At 48.8% G+C, this 19,547-nt stretch overlaps 1 protein-coding gene across 1 annotated transcript in view; it reads right to left on the reverse strand.

Annotated features, from left to right (window-relative positions):
• The window catches only part of CNGB1 (cyclic nucleotide gated channel subunit beta 1), a 1,925,718-nt gene that overhangs the window by 918,230 nt on the left and 987,941 nt on the right, over window positions 1-19,547 (reverse strand). The window contains exon 22 of the mRNA XM_069217388.1: window positions 10,648-10,698. Within this exon, the coding sequence (XP_069073489.1) occupies window positions 10,648-10,698 (51 nt within the window). The remainder of the gene's footprint in view (window positions 1-10,647; window positions 10,699-19,547) is intronic.

Here is a 19,547-nt window from a genome sequence, read left to right on the forward strand (position 1 = left end):
CCCCAAAGGCACGCTGGAGGCGTCAGGCCACCCAAATATAGTGCATATGGTGCCATAAAACTCTTTGAGTCGGGCGGGGGTCGCTCCGGATCCTGGAAACTCTGGGAAGCCATGAGTCGGCACAGGCACAGGCTCAACCGCAGAGCAAAGACTAGAATGCAGATGCTACCATGTCTCGACTGCATGTAGATGTAGAGAAATCAAAGCACACTTCAATTTGTTCTTCTGCTTACATTTCACTTACCTGAGTTTCCTGAAGATTTCGAATGAGACAAAGACCTTGGACTCATCAATTGATCTAGGGACATTCCTCTCGGCGGGGACCACGACCAGCATGGAGTCACAAGATGGGCAACTGTGAGCTTGAAGGAGCAATCCCTCAAAGCCATTGCGTTCATTGCGTGGTAGTTGGAGCATGGCCGTGGGTCATGGTCGTGCATGAGGCACCACAGGCAAACAAGATGCAGGCCCATCACCCACATCGACCAGTGACAGATGCCTCAGGGCTTGAAGCTGACATAGCTAGATTACATCCTGCCACATCAGGAGGAAAACTGCAAAAACGCTTTGACAAAACATCAGAAAAAGCTTGGTCAAAAAGTGACTGAAGGTGTAGCACTTCCCGGATCTGCTCTGGCTAGCGCGGAAAGAGAAGAACTGATGTCAGCACACCTGGATAGCACCTATATAGGTGCTGTGGATGTCACTTCCGGAGCAGATGATGCCAATGACAAATGCAGAGCTGAACAACGCCACCTACTGGAGTGCAAGGGTACTGCTCAGAAAAAAATCTTCTGTATCCAGTATGATGCCTGGGATAATTCTAAGGTAAGGAATCTGCAGCTAGAAGTAGCTATCTGATGTCCCTCTACATAGAGGAAGGTGAGCTGTCTCTCTTGGTGCAGATCAGAATAAATGTTACACTTTGCTTGGGCAGTGCCAGCAATGGCAGTGGGTGTGCTACTGGTGGGTGTGAGCAGCAACCACCGATGAAAAATTTGGGGCCTTTGCACTTTTTCCTTTTTACAAAATAAGCACTGCAAGTATGTGTACCTTGACAATATTACAGAATCAGCAGCAGTAACTATGTAACTATGTTTCAGCTCCACTTTCTATACACAGTGCTTATAACTGACACCATTTGACAAATCTGAACAAATATTTGGACACTACTACTAAAAGTGGCTAGGAGTGGTCAAGTGAAACTTTGCAGAGATCCATGTATGAAAAAAGTTAAAGGAAGGGTTTGAAAACATGGATTTCCCATTAAGGTTCCCATAGAAAATGTTGCTCACTGGTACAGCAAAAATTGCTGAACTGATTTACATCAAACTTTGCATGAAAGTAGAACTATACCCCAAAAGATGGGAAGAGAGGGCCAGGCAGGTGGTTAGAGATAGAAAGGGGTGGATAACTGCTATTACTTTCATAGAAATAATCAGTATAAACGGAACAGGAGTAGATTTTCTAGAACATCAGGTTAACCATCAGCTTCAAAGACCCTAACAGCAGCCACAGCCCCCCTTTACGGGCAGAGACACCACACAGCACCTTTTTCCCCCACATGAAGAGTGTCTGTCAGGCTGAGAAAAGGTCAGTCTGCCAGATACTCTTCTTGTTCAGGTTAGGCAGCCAGTACCTAGTCATGGGCTAAATGTGCAGGCTCCTGGCTGCCTGAGCTGAACTTTGCTCGGTTGAAGATGTCACAGCTCCTATGGGCATGACTGCTTTAGCCTGGAAAAGCATCTTGAGGCCCTCCCCTTTGTGAAGAGGGGGAGAGTCATTGATAGCCTAAGGCCCGGGTGCTTCAGCTTTAAGCCCTGAAGTGCCCAGGGTCGAATGTCTATCACTGTCACCTCATCACAGAGTGGGGTGGGGTCAGTAACTCTCACTGACCCCCATCTCACCCTGTGACGAGACAGGAACTAATGCCAGTGAGGGCAGGCGGCAATCCCAACTGTCCTGGGACCTTCGAAGCTTCCCTCCCTGAAAGCTGCAGCAGGTAGGTGTAATTTTAATGTGTGGTGCATGTGTGTATTTATTAATGTTTGGCACTGAGTGCTGTGAATGGGTAGGTGTGTTTGTGTGTGTGTGAATGCATGGGTGTGAATGCGTGTGTATGTGCGTTTAGTCTGCCAAACTGCCCAACCCCTGCCCTACGAAAATTACCAGCTACCACTGCTAATAGGCTAATTTAAAATAGAGCGGTAGTCTAGAAATGTGCAGTATCACTATAACAACACCTTTTTGCACTGGTTTGGATTTAAAGCAAATTCAGTCAAATTGTACTTAATCACAGAACTACTGTAGATAGTTTTAAGGTACAGCATATCTGAATGATGACTGAGGAAGTTTTCCTTTTTAGAAACATGTAGTAAGTGAAGTGGGTGGATAATTATTAAGACATCTTATAGAATACTGCCAGCCCCTACTGTATCCTGCTGTCTGCTACCACTATAAAGGAGATTGCTAGCATAATACTATGAACTATTTGCTGCATGAGCACCAATCTGGCTTTAGATCATGGTGCAGCATGGAGATCACTACCTTACACACTGTTAATGATGTGTCTGGACCATGGATAAAGATGATTCCTGCTTCCTGATACTGTTGGACCTCTCTGCTGTCCACCGTCAAACATCCTACCCTGATCCACATAATGAATTCTCAAATAGGATACACTGGCAAATTCTTTCACTAGTTCACTGCACTCCTATATTTTCAAAGGATAAAGGATACCCCATAGTTCACATGGGCCCCTCCAGGCCTTAAAAGAACCCTATCATTAACTAAGACTAGCAAGTGGAAAAAATAAAAAGGCGCCAGGCCTTTTTCATCTATGGACCCATTTCCATCAGGACAGACCAGAAGCTGCTCCAATTTAGGCTAGAGTTGAAGACACATCTCTTTAACAAGCACCTCATCACCATGCAGTAACAATTCAATAACCAGCTACCACTCCTTTCATGTATTGATTGTATGCTTGCCTTCGATCTTGTACAGCCCTACTCAGTCTTTTGCCTAGGTTCTTTCTTCACAAACACCACATGCACACAAAGATTCTTACATATCCATTTCAGAAGTGGGACATTTATGAATGGGTGGGGGCTACTGCATTAGGTCACACAGGCTGAACACTAAAATTATCTATGACCAGAGAAGGTACATACATAGATATTTTATCTTACACATGAGAAAAGTCTAAATGAGTTAAGCATGCATCACCTCATCATTTTATTACATGTAACTGTCAACTAATACTAAAGTGATAACCAGGTCTGTCAATTAGGTTTCATGCTTGAGCATAAATAAGTATAAATAAGCTGACTGTCAACATTTCCATTTATTGTATTTTAGACTTTAGGTGGAAGCTAGTACAGATGATTCTGTACCTTGCACACTATCAGTTGCATCTAATTACAAAAGAGAACACTACATAAATGAAAATCACTCTGGTCTGGTGTGATAAAAGGTGAAGCTATATCTGTATTTTGCTGTTTTAAAATGTATCTAAGCATTGGAGCTCTCAGTTTGCAGACTCCAGACATTTGCTAATTAACAAGTTTATTACCTTTGGTAGCGCTGTTTCTGCTAGAGACTATCTAGCAGCAGATTCCTCACCTTCTGAATGTTTCCTAGACATCAGACTGGAACCAGAAGCATTTCAGTAGTACCTCTGAGGCCCGGTACATGGCACTGTGCAGCTCTACAATTATGCTGTTCCACTCCTGAAATAATGTGTGGAGCCTTTAGGCGCCAATCCCATGTGCTGACCTGAGTTGCTTTAAAGCGGACACAGGTCACCAATAGCAAACTGGTTGTGACTTGTGTGCAGATTTCTTGACTTGGGATCTTATGAATGGATAGAGTTTAATTATAGAATGGGGTGGGGGTCGGCGAGGAATCTGGAGGTAGATATAGTTTCTAGCACAAAGAGCATTACTAGTAAGCAACTTGTTCTGAGAGAGATTTCTAACAGCAGATTCCTGACCTTTCAAATTGAGGCCAAAGCAGTATCTATTTAGAGGTGGGTCTGTGGATGGAGACTTGCAGTCTTGCAGGACCGCACAGGCAAAATGCCCTTCTTGGCAAACCTGGCCATCCAGACACTAGCGCTGCATGAACGCAAGAAGGGATGCACACATAACCACCAGGCAAATGTCTAGGAAGGGCACTATGCATGCTAACACAGTAGTAGCAAATTTGGCCCTGGTAGAATGAGCACACAGTCCTTCCGGCGGTTTTTGTTTAGCCAGCAGATCTTAATGCAGAAGACGATCCAGTGGGAGATGGTTCTCCTATTCACAGTACTGCTTTTTGTTTGCTCCAAAGAACCCCACAGTGTTCTCTGATATAATCTAAATTAAAGCTCAGCCCTCTCTTGGAATCCAAGTGAAGGAGTCTCTCCTCCTCCTTAGATGGATGAGGCAAAGCGCAGAACACCGTAAAGGTGTTGTTTTGACCAACCTGGAATGGTGTCACAACTTTACGAAAGAGAGATGCTTGTGTCCACCAAACCAGCTTGTCTGTGAAGAAGGTGGTGTACAGTGGGTTGACACAAAGCTCACTCACACACCGCAACAATGTAATGGTGACAGGGAACACTGTCTTGAGGGTGGGAAGCTGCAAGGAAGAGTTGTAAAGTGGCACATCAGAAATGTGAGGACCACGTTAAGGTCCCACTGGGCCATGACAAAGGGAGAACAAGGAAACAATTGTTGTAAACCTTTTAAAAAGAGCATAACAACTGGAGACTTAAACAAAAAGGGCTGATCTGGCAACCACAAAAAGGTCCTGTTAGGGAGAAAACTAATAACAAAACCTCAGATAACTGTTCCTGAAGTTGGTCTATCTGCTGAGTACTGTACCAAGCCACATATTTGTTCTAACTATAGGCGTATACAGTTTTGGTCAAGGGACATCTAGTTGCCAAGATGACATCAACACCTCTGGAGGAAGGTCGGAGATGTTCAGCTATTGCAGCTCAATCTACAAGCATGAAGGCAGATATTGCAAAGGCTTTGGTGCAGAACCCAGCCCTTCTGCTGCGACAGCACGTCCTCCCAGATGGGCAGCCTGATCAGAGGACAGATGCTCAGTAGATGTCATACCCTTAGCCACTAGGACGACTTAGGACAGTCAATCCTAATCATTTTGAGAACACAGGGCAGGAGTGGTATCAGCAGAAAGGCATACAGGAGTCCCAAGTTCCACTTGTGGCAGAAAGTGTCTCTGACTAAAAGACTCCTTGGAAACTCCAGCGTGAAGTGCTGATATTGCATGTTCTTTAATGTGGCAAACTGATTGACCCAAGGGTCTCGCTTTTGCTGAAGAAACCTTGTGCCACCTCCACGTGTAACTACCTCTCATGATCTGCGAGGTGCCGACAGCTGAGCTTATCTGTCCTGGTAGTCAAAGATCCTGCCTGGAGGTTCACCACCAAGAGAATGCGCTGGTGGTCTAGCCATTTCAAGAGAAGCAGGCCCTGTTGGCAGAAGATCTACAACCTAACCCCACCCTGTTTGTTACAGTACCACACAGCAGTTGTGTTGTCCGTCAGCACCTGTACCAGCCTTCGCTAGATGGATGGAAGGCAAGTTTTCAATGCCCTCAGCTTCAGAAGGCAGATATGGATCGGGGATGCAGCCGGAGACTGAAGGCCTCTGATCTCTACCTCTCTGAGATGGCTACCCAACCCCAGAAGCGGTGCATTGGTCACAAGTATCAACTCTGGGCAGGGAAGGGACAGGGATCTGCCACAGACCCAATCACTGTTAAGTAACCACCAATGCAGATCTTTGGAAGTCTCTTCCAAAATCTCACCTTGGTTGGAGAGGTCCCCTTGATTCTGGGCCCACTGAGACTTCAGTTACCACTGCAAAGACTGCATTTGCCACTTGGCTTGCTTGACCAGCAGGATGCAGGAGGCCATCAGCCTCAGCAGCCTCAGAATCAACCTCACTGAAATCAAGGAACCAGGCTGAAAGATCAGGATCATAGCTTGAATGCTTTGGACTCTCTTTCTTTGGGTAAAGGCACAAAACCAAAAGCATCCAGCATGGCTCCGATGAAGGGAAGCGTCTGAGGAGGAGTCAGATGTAACTTTGGCACGCTGACAGATAACCTCAAAGGTGACAGGATGTTTGCTAAAATCTGGAGGTGGTTGACAACCGCCTGTGGTGAACCTGCCTTTAACAGCCAGTTGGCAAGGTAGGGAAATCCTGCCACCCCTGACCTCCGAAGATGTGGGGCCTCCACTACCATCACTTTCGTCAACATGCAAGGGGCACTGGTGAGACCAAGGGGGAGCATAGCAGACTGAAAATGCTCCTGCCCCACCACTAAACGCAGGTAGCGCCAATGGGTCTGCAGGGAGGTGTATGGAAATAGGCGTCCTGCAGATCCAACATCACCACCCAGTCTCCTGGGTTCAGGGCAGACCAGACCTGGGCCAGTGTGAGAATTTTGAATTTTTACTACTAGAGGAAGGTGTTGAGAGGGTGGAGGTCTAAAACCAGAAGGCAGCCTTCATCCTTTTTCAGCACCAGAAAGTAACAGGAATAGCAACCATGCACTACCACTGGGATCCTCTCAATTGCCCCTTTGGCCAAAAAGGCTTGCACTTCCTGCCGCCAAATGGAAATTGGTCCTCTGTCAGTCTTTGGGTGGGCGGTGGAAGACGGGGTGGTGTAGAAAGGAGGTGTATGGTGTAGCTCCGTCTGGCAGTAATCGCCGGATCCTGTCTCCTATCGTGTGGCTGTGTGCCACTAAGGACATGGTAAAGGGGTTTGGCTGGTGGGGTTGCATGTGGGCTGGGCAGCCTGTTGATGTTGCCCATAAGGACGGTGGGCACCACAGCTGCAACCGCGAAACTGCTGGGTGTGATGCTGGATTTGGATTAGCTGATGAAGTGGGATACCTCTGCTGAAGCAGCAAAAGGAACAGTAGGGCTGATGCAGCTGGTGGGGTGAGGCAGAATATTCCAGGGAGGGTGCTGTGGTCCTACCCTCTTTGAAATGCCCAGGATGGATGACTGGACATCGTCTGAAAAACCAGTAGACCTCAGCCTAGCATGGCGGTGAAAGGTAACACTGGTGCCAATGGCCTGCACAATGGAATTTGTGGTGTCCAAGCCACAACAAATTGTAACTTGGCTGTGTTGCATCTGTCTTGTATGGCCTAGGCAAGGACTGGTTGGAGGGAAACTGGGCTACTTGGAAGGACTTGAGCCACTGAGTCCTAAAGGGGCGTGAGAATAGCACCCCAGCTGGCAGCTGCATTTCATGGACCTGGGCACCATGCTGGTGGCCAGAGACACCACCTGTTTTGATTCCGTATTGGGGGAGTTGCCAGGAATGTGTTGGAAGAAAATAAGTTACCTACCCGTAACTGTAGTTTTCCAATATTAGTATCGTTCATATTCACATGTTGTCGAAGTGGGGGTCCCACATTACCACAGATAGCAGTAGAGAAAGAACTGACATAGAGGCTAATGTTGAATGCCTTCACTATGTTACAAGGAGACTCCCACTTCGACGACAGGGAATGATTCAAGCATGTGAATCTATTAAAGAAGCAATACTGGAGAATTAGCTTTGCTTGCATTCACTTGCTCCATTAAGCTTTCAGGTGAAGGGTACAGGAATAAAAATGTAGGGTCACCTGGAGCCCGGCGGTGCTGTTGTGCAATCTGGCAGCTGACAGAGAAGCCAGAGCACGTTTTGGCCAATACCCCCAACAAAGTGTATGTAAGGTCATCTTGAAAATAGTAAGAAGGGCTCAGTAGATGTCTGCCCCAATTGAATGAACTCTGTAAGTACAATGGTCTTGACCTTCAAGTGAGGGAGCTAGATGTCAGGGATGTCAACTGCCCTATGCATAGCCATGGCATAGGAAGCACTTTTCTCAGTAGCAGGGTCGGGGGGGGGGAGACTACACTCTATGGAGGTCTCTAGGTCGCTAGCCTCCTGCAGATTGCCATACCAATTCTCCTTCTGATAAGGTTTGCCAATCTCATAACCTGCGTTGTAATTCTCTGCTGAATTGAAGACGAACAGGGAATGCAGGTTGTGCGTTTGTCATTGTGGAGGCAGATTAAGTCGAGGAATAGGAGCATCAACCATGGCTGTGTGCAACTTTGATTGAGGCTGAACAAGCACAGACTCAATGCCAGAGAGGGCAACTGGGGCCTTGTCTTCCAGCGTAAACGTTGATGCAGCAGGAACTAGTGTGGACCGTGGCGCCAGAGTTGGAGTCAAGAGTGGAGCCGGAGGTGGTTCCATCATGGACTTGGAGTGCCCAGCTGGCACCAAGGGTGAGGTCACCAGTGGTAACCCAGGTGGAGAACCTCACAGCTCTGTGGGGCTTGCAGGTGCGCCAGAGGGAGTCAGCAAGGATCCAAAGAGTCAGAGCATGGCCTGGCAGAACACTTAAATCTGCTGATGTCCCCGGAAGCTCAGGTTGTACCAAAACAAGTTGCAGGATTGGCTCCAAAGTCCCGATTGTGATCTATGGTGCAGTCTGGTCCTTCTCAGGGGAAGGTCGAGTGCCACTTAGATTTTTTGTGTATCTTTTTTGACTTACCCCAAAATTTGGATTGAGAGGAAGACCCACCCCTAGAACGACTCTGGTGACCTCCAGGAACTCGAACAGGACCGGGATTAAATGTTCGAATTGGGCTTGTCTCATTGCAGAGTCTTCCGGTGCCTGGCAATGCAGAGTTTCACCTCACAAACTCACATAGGCTCAGTTTCATAAACATGCAGGCCAAAGAGTAATTTTCGTTTGTGACAGTCCTCACAGGAGGTGACATATCCCTTGCACACTGTAAACAATTTTCTGATTGAGTTAAGGGTTTCAAAGAGATGAGAGGTAGATCTGGATCTGCATGTGGCAGTGAGGAAAGAAAGGAACTGGCATATGTGAGTGGCACCTATATATGCTCTGCATTTCATTTCTGAAGCGGAACAGCATCAGTGTGGAGCTGCATGGCGCCACCTACCGGCTTGCAGAGTTTCTATAAAAAACGTTTTAGGATCCAGTCGGATGCCTGGGGAATATTCAAAAGGGGAAGAATCTGTAGCTGAAGTCTATCCGAATTAAGCATAGTCACAAAGTGTTCAGTTTATAAAATTTGCATTGAACATTGATGGCATTAAAAAGAACACTGGTTTGCGATCATCATATTCAAATTTCAGATCTTTGATGTTAATGATTGCTAACCTGTAGAAATATGTATACCACAATTTCTGTTTGGAACCTGATCATGGGATGAAAACCATTGATAAGCGGGTCCAGGTATGTAATTATGAGGTGTAGTAGCGGATGTTGAGAAACCTACTTGCCCACTTCCAATAGGGGTCAAATTTTACCAGGGCGAGCTATTTTTAGGGCCTACTGGCCTGGTCTGATGAGAGAGATGAGCTGGCAAACAGCATGAATTATTTTCATTTAGAAAGTAAATGAGCAATAAAGATGCCTGTAAATCCTGTTTTTACCTTGCCACATTTGCTGTGATTTAAAGACAGAGCTCCAATGTCAGCTTATTTTTTTTTATAAGAAATTGCTGCTTATTTTAGCCTGGAGACTTGTATTTACTTTTCTTTCTCTGACTGCAAAGTTGGAGGATTTTGTTTCACTATAATGCTGGGCACACATTTAAAAAGCCTGTAAATTAACTGTACAAATATTTCAAAGTATACTTCAGTAGCACTTTTTTGTAATTCTGAAGTGAGCTGGAAACAAAGATTATAGGCTAAAGAAAATCAGAATATTTTACTTTTTGATGTGCAAATGATAAATATTTGCTGGAACCAGATTTCCACACATTATCGTCTGTACGCTGTAGAGTTTTGCCATGAATCTGAATGTGAGTGAGAAAGTTTGTGGCCATTTCAATGGAAAACGTCTGTCTGTAAATGGCAGTGTGCTATCACATCATGTTTTAGTAATATATATTATTGGAAACGTGAATTTTTAAATACGAACTGAGAATCATTCCTGCCCTTACCCTGATGAAAATGCTATTAGTAAACTAAGAGGCAAGTCAGGGGTCATGTGTACCCTGTATGTACTCTGAAATTAAATGTTTGGCCTAGGGTCACACAATTTGAGAAGAATTTAGTTTATGGGTCAAGCACATTACAATTAGGTCGAGTAAACTATTCAAGTCATTAGACCTACAGGTCTACTAACATTTTTCGGATTATTCGAGGCCTTTGTAGACAATAATGGATCATATTTATTTTCTTTCATGTAGCCAAGTTGTTTAATGCTGAGGAAAGTCAAAGGGTGAAATGCACACTGGGTATCATTAATGCCAAAACTTATTTAGATAATTGTCATTGTTTCTGAAGTGTAACTTTCCATGGATTAAGTCTTTGGTCAGTGTGTTTCAATTCATTGAACACACACACACACACACACTTCGGGTCCACTGTGATAGAAATACATGTGGAAACAATTACAGGGATCAGATATCACTGACCAAGTGAATTTTGGGATGGGTATAAGATTAAAAATGTTATAACCATTCACAAGGTCACCTTGAATCCCTTTGCTATATCTTGCGTTTTACAACTAGCTGCAAAGATTGTGTGTATCCTACACTTTGTCCAAGTGTGTATAAGAGGAAGCTCAGAGACTTACGGAGCCACCTTGGTCTCTTCATCACTCTCGCTGTGATAGGAGATCTGTAGCCTAAAAAGAGAAAACAAATCGTGGTTAAAACACCATTAACAGACAAAGTTGGAAGGCTTTTAAGATTCTTTCGAAAACAGAAATGGAGATGAGCACTAGCATCAATAAAAGTAACATTTGGTTAATTTCTTACATGCGCTTATAGTATTTATTCAGTTTCTCCTAATAAGTATTTGGTAAGGAGCAATGTATGATATACCATGGCTTTTGGAGTACGAGCTAGAATAAGGAACTGCTAATGGATGAGCTTTTCTAGTGAAAAGAACTCAAGCTACTGCTCTACAGAAAATGAAACTAATAGGACAAGGTTGGGCTTCTTGGTATAACCTATTCTGTACAACCTCAACCATGGCAATTTGGCCAAAATCACCAGTGCCATCAGTTTCATAGTCTATTCCTATGAGAATTATACCAAGATCAGGGTGAGCGTATCAGGGAACAGAAGGCGGCTATACATAGTATTCAACCATATTGATTGATCAGTGGATGAAAAGCAACTAGTGGAACGTTACAAAAACAAAGATCAATATTGGATAATATGCATATTTAAAACAACTATCTGTGAACCATTGGTGCCACCCTCCACACGTTTATGAATAAACTTAAAGACACCCTTGACTGCCTATGACTATCATGCAACCCCTATCCGCACACCCTTCTGCAAGGATCCTCTCCAAAATACTACTAAAGTCTCCCAAAATATTACATTCCCTGACCAGTAGGCAAATGGCAGAAAAAATAAAGCATTTTACAATGAAAAGGAACCCTGAACTTCTTTCTTCCGACCAATACCATAGTACTAAACATAGAGCCACAACACATTGACTGCCTCTATTGTATGAATGACACACAAGACTGAGTGACACTCTTGGTAACTCCCTTTTAATCTGGCATAAGTTTAACATTTTCTATGGCCAAAGGTTCGCCATCTTAGCCACTCCTCAATCCAAAGCTTACTTCATCATCACTGGTTATGATAATGGCTAGATAATGATGCAGGTCAGAGATTAAAAAAAAAATTTAAATGCCTGATTTTCTGTTTCATTCCCTTCAATATACCAGCAACTTATGCCCTTCCCTCATGCTTCTGGGTCAGTGGTCAATGTCATCTCACCCATGCTATCAGTCCATACATTACTTCCTTTTATATTCCCAGCACAATCTCTACATGTGTGGGCCACTACATACCACCACATCCTTCTCCCTCTCAATCATGCCATCTCAATCATATGCAGTGATAGGTCTACATGCCAATGTTACCCCCTAAAGTTGCTATCAGTCTCAATATGAATATTATAGCTGTCATACAACACACCTCTAATGACAGATTCTCAGATAGTCTCTCCTCCGAGTTCCCCATTCTCCCTCATTAACTACCGAACTTAAAGAAGGCAACAGTCAGACAGTACCTCCAACACCACTGTGTTGAGGCCATTAATCTGAGTGCCAGGACAGCTTTTTCAGAATCCATCAGCGCGTTATCTAGTCCTTATTGAATTACTCTCTTACAAATCAGAAGCCTTCTCTCAAATCCACTGAAAAATCTCTAGTGAAATCAGTGACACCAGTTCTACTAAGCACCTACCACTGACATTTAAACTTACCACTCCCTACTGGAGCCTCCTGTCTTCACCTACATGAACTAGTCACCTCTTACAGTAAGGAACCTGCACCCTCTACCCCACGCTGCACTTCTTCCCAGCCACAGTTTTCATCACCTCTTCTGTGTAAGGATCTCTCACTGGACCCCTTCAGCGAGCCTAGATTGGTCATCTCAGCAATGAGGCATCTTCTCTATCCCCTTTCAATGAAGTCTACCCATGAGGACAAACCCATCACCTAAATTTCTACCAAAGCTCAGTTGCTTCCACCACCACTGTAGCTCCGCTGTGCTAGACTTCTGTAAGTCAGAGGACACCCCAGCCTTACCTTCGGACTACCTCTTGTGGCGACATGACTTATTCCTCTTCCCAGATGGTACTGGATATGTTTCTACACTAGTCCTGTAGCATTGTGGACCTTGACTAAGAGGATAAAGCTGGTGGCGAGTTACATTCATCTATATAAACACTCCTATGTTCATATGTATCCATGCATGTTTCTTTACAACCTTTCAATGCCTGCTGGCTGAAATAAGTTCACATACTTCATGCTCTTCCTGAACAAATGTTATAGATTGTCTCTGTTGTGACAACAAACAGTTTATTGACTGAGACAGATGCATAAACTTCTTAACCTTCCAATTAATTCACCTCACTAACAACATCCTTTTCGGCAATTTCAATCCTCCCTGGAGAAACCATACTGATAATAAAGTCTCTCAACTTGCCTCTTTACTAGAAGACAATGCCTCTGCTTCAGACATACAACACAACAAATATTATCAGCACATCATCTGGACCTGGATGTCCAGTGCTTACCTGAAGTTTAGCCAAACCAAGACAGAACTATTATTTGCCAAGAACAACAAACAAACAGAAAGAAACCTAGCTTGATGACAGGAATCTTGATAGCTTTCAACTCCAACTTTCACATACCAAGTCACTTGGATTCACCTGGGACACCAACATTGCCCTCAAGGAACACTGGTAAAAAACAAAGCAGCCCAGGTACCAGCTTTCTCTTACAGAAAGCAACTTCAGAACTGCAGTTCAAGCCCTCATACTCTTGCATCTGGATGGTGTTAACTCCAGGCTCCATGACCACTGAGACTCCACAGTGGTGCCCCTTAAGGGCACCTTACACTTTGCAGCAAGTTTCATCAAGGGCCTAAAGAAATAGGATAAAATTAAATGCTCCCATCCTAATGGAACTTCATGAACTTCCTCTGCCAGTCCACACCATCTTCAAAAAACGTGCTGCATCATTTACAAAGCTATCCAGCAGACAAACTCACCATCTCTGGTGGTTCGCAGCACATCACAGCTAGGACACCATCAGACTGCAGGCTAATACGTGTAAAAATGATGGACAAGGCAGCAGGCTTTGCCACCCATGCAAGCAGGATCTAGAACAATATCGCTGCATCAATCCGGACAGCTCTAACACAAACCCTGCTCCAAATCAGCAAAGATTTGCAGATGCACCTCTTTAAAGAACACTAAATCACAATGTATTAACAACGATCTACTTCTTCTATCACTCGTTGATTTATGCTTGTGTTTGATCCTGTACAATGCCCCACTGATTTTTGGCAAGCTAGGTTCAGGATATAAAAATGCTACATACATAGATAAAGACTAAGCAAAGGCTCCATATTTGATCTTAGTATATCCAAAGAAGACTGCATTCAGGTAAAGATCTACTGACAGTAACTGGCCTGACCATATCCAGATCTCGTTATCATTGTTTTCAGCAAACTCTCAGCTATTAGATAACTCAAGAGAACACAGTATAGGTGTGTGATACTAAAACATGGAACTTACAGTTCAGATGGCTCCTGCCCACCAGCCTGGACTGCCCCACCTCTCTGGATGTAAATCAACTCACCTGTTACCATACTGAGACCATGTCTTATAGCATTATTGGCCTGGTTCACCCAAACAAAACAAAGACAAAAAGACATAGGTGGTCATTCCAACCCTGGCGGTCGGTGTTAAAGCGGCGGCCAAACCACAAACAGTCTGGTGGTAAAAAAAATGGAATTCCGACCCTGGCGGAAACCGCCAACAGAGACCGCCACTTCAACACACCGCCCGCCACGGCGGGACAAACAAACAGCGCGGCGGTCACCGCCAACAGACAGGCGAGAGTCAATGTACCGCCCACCCCATCACAACCTACCAATCCGCCACCTTTTCCGGGGCGGTAGTCCCGCCGATAAAAACACGGCGGAAACAGCCATTTCTAACGGAAAACGCTCACCTCCATACACCCCACGAGGAATCTGGACAGAATGGAACCCGAACTCCACATCCTCCCAGCGATTGTCTTCCTGCACCTCTACCAGGAGCACGAACGCCGGCGCAGAAGACAACGGTGAGTACTGCACCTACGACACAGGGGAGGGGGGATGGAAAAAATTACGGGGACACACATACGCGACACACCCACCCCCACCCTCACCCACTACAACACACACATCAATGCATAGCAACAACTCAGAGTTACACCCCCCAAACCCCCCGGAAGAATGCAAAGACAAAAGGAAATGATTCTAAACATTGGAATATATTGTATCACTGGCTTAAAAATATATCACACATCTAAAACCTTTATATACATAAGTTTTAAAGTCCGATCATTGTAGCAGGCATTGTCCGTGGACCACTGGGCCCAAATCACATGGGCAAAGCCCACACAGGATACCTGACTCCAACGGAGAGAACACTGCAGGGGCATCAGATAGCAAAACTACAGGCACCTCAGGGGGAAGGGAAGGGGGGGGCACCTCAGCCAGATGAGTCCACAACGCCAGATCCAAGAGGGGCCTCCATGGCCACTGTTCCATCCTGGGGAGTGCAAAGCCACAGTCTCTCAAATCTCTACATTGGGTGGTTTGCCCACTGTTACATCCTGGGGAGTGCAAAGCCACAGTCTCTCAAGTCTCTACAGTGGGTGGTTTGCCCACTGTTACATCCTGGGGAGTGCAAAGCCACAGTCTCTCAAGTCTCTACAGTGGGTGGGTTGCCCACTGTTACATCCTGGGGAGTGCAAAGCCACAGTCTCACAAGTGGATAACAGTCTCCACTGGTTCTGGAGGGGGACTGGTGCCCAGAGTGCTTCGTGCAGCCCTGCCCGACACAGAGGCGGGCCTGCCCCTTCCGCCAATGGGCCAGCCGGTGCCTGAGACGGCGGTGCCCTGTTCAGCAGTGCTTGAGACGGAGGTGCCCTGTTCAGCGGTGCTTGAGACGGCGGTGCCCTGTTCAGCGGTGCTTGAGACGGCGGTGCCCTGTTCAGCGGTGCTTGAGACGGCGGTGCCCAGTGCAGCGGTGCTTGAGATGAAGGGCCCAGTTCAGCGGTGCTTGAGACGGCGGTGCCCTGTTCAGCGGTGCTTGAGACGGCGGTGCCCAGTGCAGCGGTGCTTGAGATGAAGGGCCCAGTTCAGCGGTGCTTGAGACGGCGGTGCCCTGTTCAGCGGTGCTTGAGACGGCGGTGCCCTGTTCAGCGGTGCTTGAGACGGCGGTGCCCTGTTCAGCGGTGCTTGAGACGGCGGTGACCAGTGCAGCGGTGCTTGAGATGAAGGGCCCAGTTCAGCGGTGCTTGAGACGACGGTGCCCTGTTCAGCGGTGCTTGAGACGGCGGTGCCCAGTGCAGCGGTGCTTGAGATGAAGGGCCCAGTTCAGCAGTGCTTGAGACGGCGGTGCCCTGTTCAGCGGTGCTTGAGACGGCGGTGCCCAGTGCAGCGGTGCTTGAGATGAAGGGCCCAGTTCAGCGGTGCTTGAGACGGCGGTGCCCTGTTCAGCGGTGCTTGAGACGGCGGTGCCCTGTTCAGCAGTGCTTGAGACGGCGGTGCCCTGTTCAGCGGTGCTTGAGACGGCGGTGCCCAGTGCAGCGGTGCTTGAGATGAAGGGCCCAGTTCAGCGGTGCTTGAGATGGCGGTGCCCTGTTCAGCGGTGCTTGAGACGGCGGTGCCCTGTTCAGCGGTGCTTGAGACGGCGGTGCCCAGTCAAGCGGTGCTTGAGATGAAGGGCCCAGTTCAGCGGTGCTTGAGACGGCGGTGCCCTGTTCAGCGGTGCTTGAGACGGTGGTGCCCAGTGCAGCGGTGCTTGAGATGAAGGGCCCAGTTCAGCGGTGCTTGAGATGGCGGTGCCCTGATCAGCGGTGCTTGAGACGGCGGTGCCCAGTGCAGCGGTGCTTGAGATGAAGGGCCCAGTTCAGCGGTGCTTGAGACGGCGGTGCCCTGTTCAGCGGTGCTTGAGACGGCGGTGCCCTGTTCAGCGGTGCTTGAGACGGCGGTGTCCTGTTCAGCGGTGCTTGAGACGGCAGTGCCCAGTGCAGCGGTCCTTGAGATGAAGGGCCCAGTTCAGCGGTGCTTGAGACGGTGGTGCCCTGTTCAGCGGTGCTTGAGACGGCGGTGCCCAGTGCAGCGGTGCTGAGATGAAGGGCCCAGTTCAGCGGTGCTTGAGACGGAGGTGCCCTGTTCAGCGGTGCTTGAGACGGCGGTTCCCTGTTCAGCGGTGCTTGAGACGGCAGTGCCCTGTTCAGCGGTGCTTGAGACGGCGGTGCCCAGTGCAGCGGTGCTTGAGACGGCGGTGCCCTGTTCAGCGGTGCTTGAGACGGCGGTGCCCTGTTCAGCGGTGCTTCAGACGGCGGTGCCCAGTGCAGCGGTGCTTGAGATGAAGGGCCCAGTTCAGCAGTGCTTGAGACGGCGGTGCCCTGTTCAGCGGTGCTTGAGACGGCGGTGCCCAGTGCAGCGGTGCTTGAGATGAAGGGCCCAGTTCAGCGGTGCTTGAGACGGCGGTGCCCTGTTCAGCGGTGCTTGAGACGGCGGTGCCCAGTGCAGCGGTGCTTGAGATGAAGGGCCCAGTTCAACGGTGCTTGAGACGGCGGTGCCCTGTTCAGCGGTGCTTGAGACGGCAGTGCCCTGTTCAGCGGTGCTTGAGACGGCGGTGCCCTGTTCAGCGGTGCTTGAGACGGCGGTGCCCTGTTCAGCGGTGCTTGAGACGGCGGTGCCCTGTTCGGCGGTGCTTGAGACGGCGGTGCCCTGTTCAGCGGTGCTTGAGACGGCGGTGCCCAGTGCAGCAGTGCATAGGATGAGTGTCCAGCTCAGCGGATCCGGCCATGGCATGGAGGTCATTCGCCACCTGACCTGTGACTGGCGGTGCCTTCCTGCCCATCTGTCGTGTGGCTGGCGGGGCCCTCCTGGGCTGCAGTACCGGGCCTGTGGGTGTCCTCCTGCCCACCTGGGATGGGGCTTGCGGGGCCCTCCTGGGCTGCAGTGCCGGGCCTGTGGGTGTCCTCCTGCCCACCTGGGATGGGGCTGGCGGGGCCCTCCTGGCCAGCTGGGCTGCTGGCGGACTTGTCGGGCGTGCTGCCCTTCCCAGCCTTCCCTGTTCGCCTGTGGCCCTTCCCCACCTTTGGCGGTGTGCCAGGTGGCACCACACTACCTGCCGGAGCCATGGTAGGGATTTTGGTCCCTGGTGTCTTCGGCCTCTCGCGCCGGCCACTGACAATCTTCGGATGTTTTACCGGGGTGGGCTGGCTCCTTACTGAACTGGCTGCCCTTGATGGTGGGGGACTCCACAGCCCATGGCACACTGTCATTACAGGTCCCGCTTTTGTGGTGGCTGAGGTGCTGACTGGAGTCCTATGAGATGGACGGGGTGGGGGAGTTGTTGGAAAGAGGTCAAGTTTGGAAAGGAAAAGCAATTTAGGAACAGAGGGATGGGTAGGTGTAGTGGGTATGGGAGTGGAGGAAGAGGTTGTGGTTGTAGGAGTCTTCAGTCTGGTGTCTTTGGGTGCAGGTGCTTGGGCTGGATGCTGTCGTGAGGTGGATGGCTGTTGGGTGGGTGGCTGCCTGCGTTTGTGTAGCTTGGAAGAGGGGGTCACAGACACAGTGGGAGAGGACACAGGGGACGTGTAAATGGTAGTGGGGGTGGTGACTGCACGTGTGCAGGGGGTTCTGGTGGGTGTGCTGGTGATGGACGTAGTGGCTGAAGATGTTGTGCATGCAGGTGTGAGTGGAGACGTGACAGGGAGGGAGGAGGAGGGGGACACATGTGGATGTTGCTTGTGTGAATGCTTGTGTGATGTGTGGTGCTTATGTCTGGATGAGCTTCCCTTGGGTGTTGAGGTGTGTGAAGGCTGGTCTGATGGTGTGTCTGGGATAGGCAGAGGTAAAGGTGATAGGGTATGGGTGGAGGAAGTTGGAGGGGGGAGGCTAGAGACAGGGACAATTGCTGCCATCAGTGCTGAGGCCAGAGTGTTGAACGATCGCTGATGGGCAGCCTGACCAGAATGAATGCCCTCCAGGTATGCATTACTTTGGTGCACCTCCATTTCTACACCCTGGATGGCATTTAAAAGGGTAGACTGCCCAACAATGAGCGTCCTCAGGAGGTCAATGACCTCCACACTGAGGGCAGCAGGGGTGACAGGGGCAGGGCCTGAGGTGCCTGGGGCGAAGGAGATGCCCACCTTCCTGGGTGAGCGGGCACAGGCCAAACGCTGAGGGGCTGCTGGGAGGGCGGTGCTGGTGCGCTGGGTGGCGGCTGTACCTGTTGGTGCGGGGGGCACAGATATTGCCGCCACCACAAGGGAGCTCCCTTCAGAGGACGAGTCCGTGTCACTAATGTCTGCACGAGTCCCCGCTGTGGAGCTCCCCTTGCCCTCCGTCCCACTGGTGTATTCGGAATCCGTTGCTTGGCCCTCCAGGGCCATGTGGGATGCAGCTCCCTCGTGCTCCGATGCCACATTTCCTCCGCCTGATGATGCTAATGCACACATGAACAGGAACACCACAAGAAAGGGGGGGGGGAAATAAAGACATGTTGAGTGCATGCATTGGCGACACCGTTGGCGGAGAGGACAGACACAGAAGCCCCCTGCACTACGCCGCGCACTTGGGGTCCACTACTCAATCCGTGGGACATGGCCTACAAGCCTATGGACGACAAATGCACACATAGATGACACAGGGCCATGGATAACTGTACTTGGCACCCTACAGAGGTGGGGGGCGGGGGCACAGGGCCATGCCTTACGGAGGGGCCTAGCCTACAGAAATTGCCCTGGCCTAGGGATACCCACAGCCCTCCTCCCCCACCCAGACACCTCCACTGCACGCAAAGTCAGCAGAATGAGGTTGTACTCACCCCCTTGTGTCTGCTGTGATGTCCTCACGCGCCCATCCAAATCGGGGTAGGCCACCGCCAGGATCCGGGACATCAGGGGGGTCAAAGTACGAC

Source organism: Pleurodeles waltl, chromosome 12, assembly GCF_031143425.1.
Source record: "Pleurodeles waltl isolate 20211129_DDA chromosome 12, aPleWal1.hap1.20221129, whole genome shotgun sequence".
In the NCBI taxonomy this organism is placed as follows: Eukaryota; Metazoa; Chordata; class Amphibia; order Caudata; family Salamandridae; genus Pleurodeles; species Pleurodeles waltl.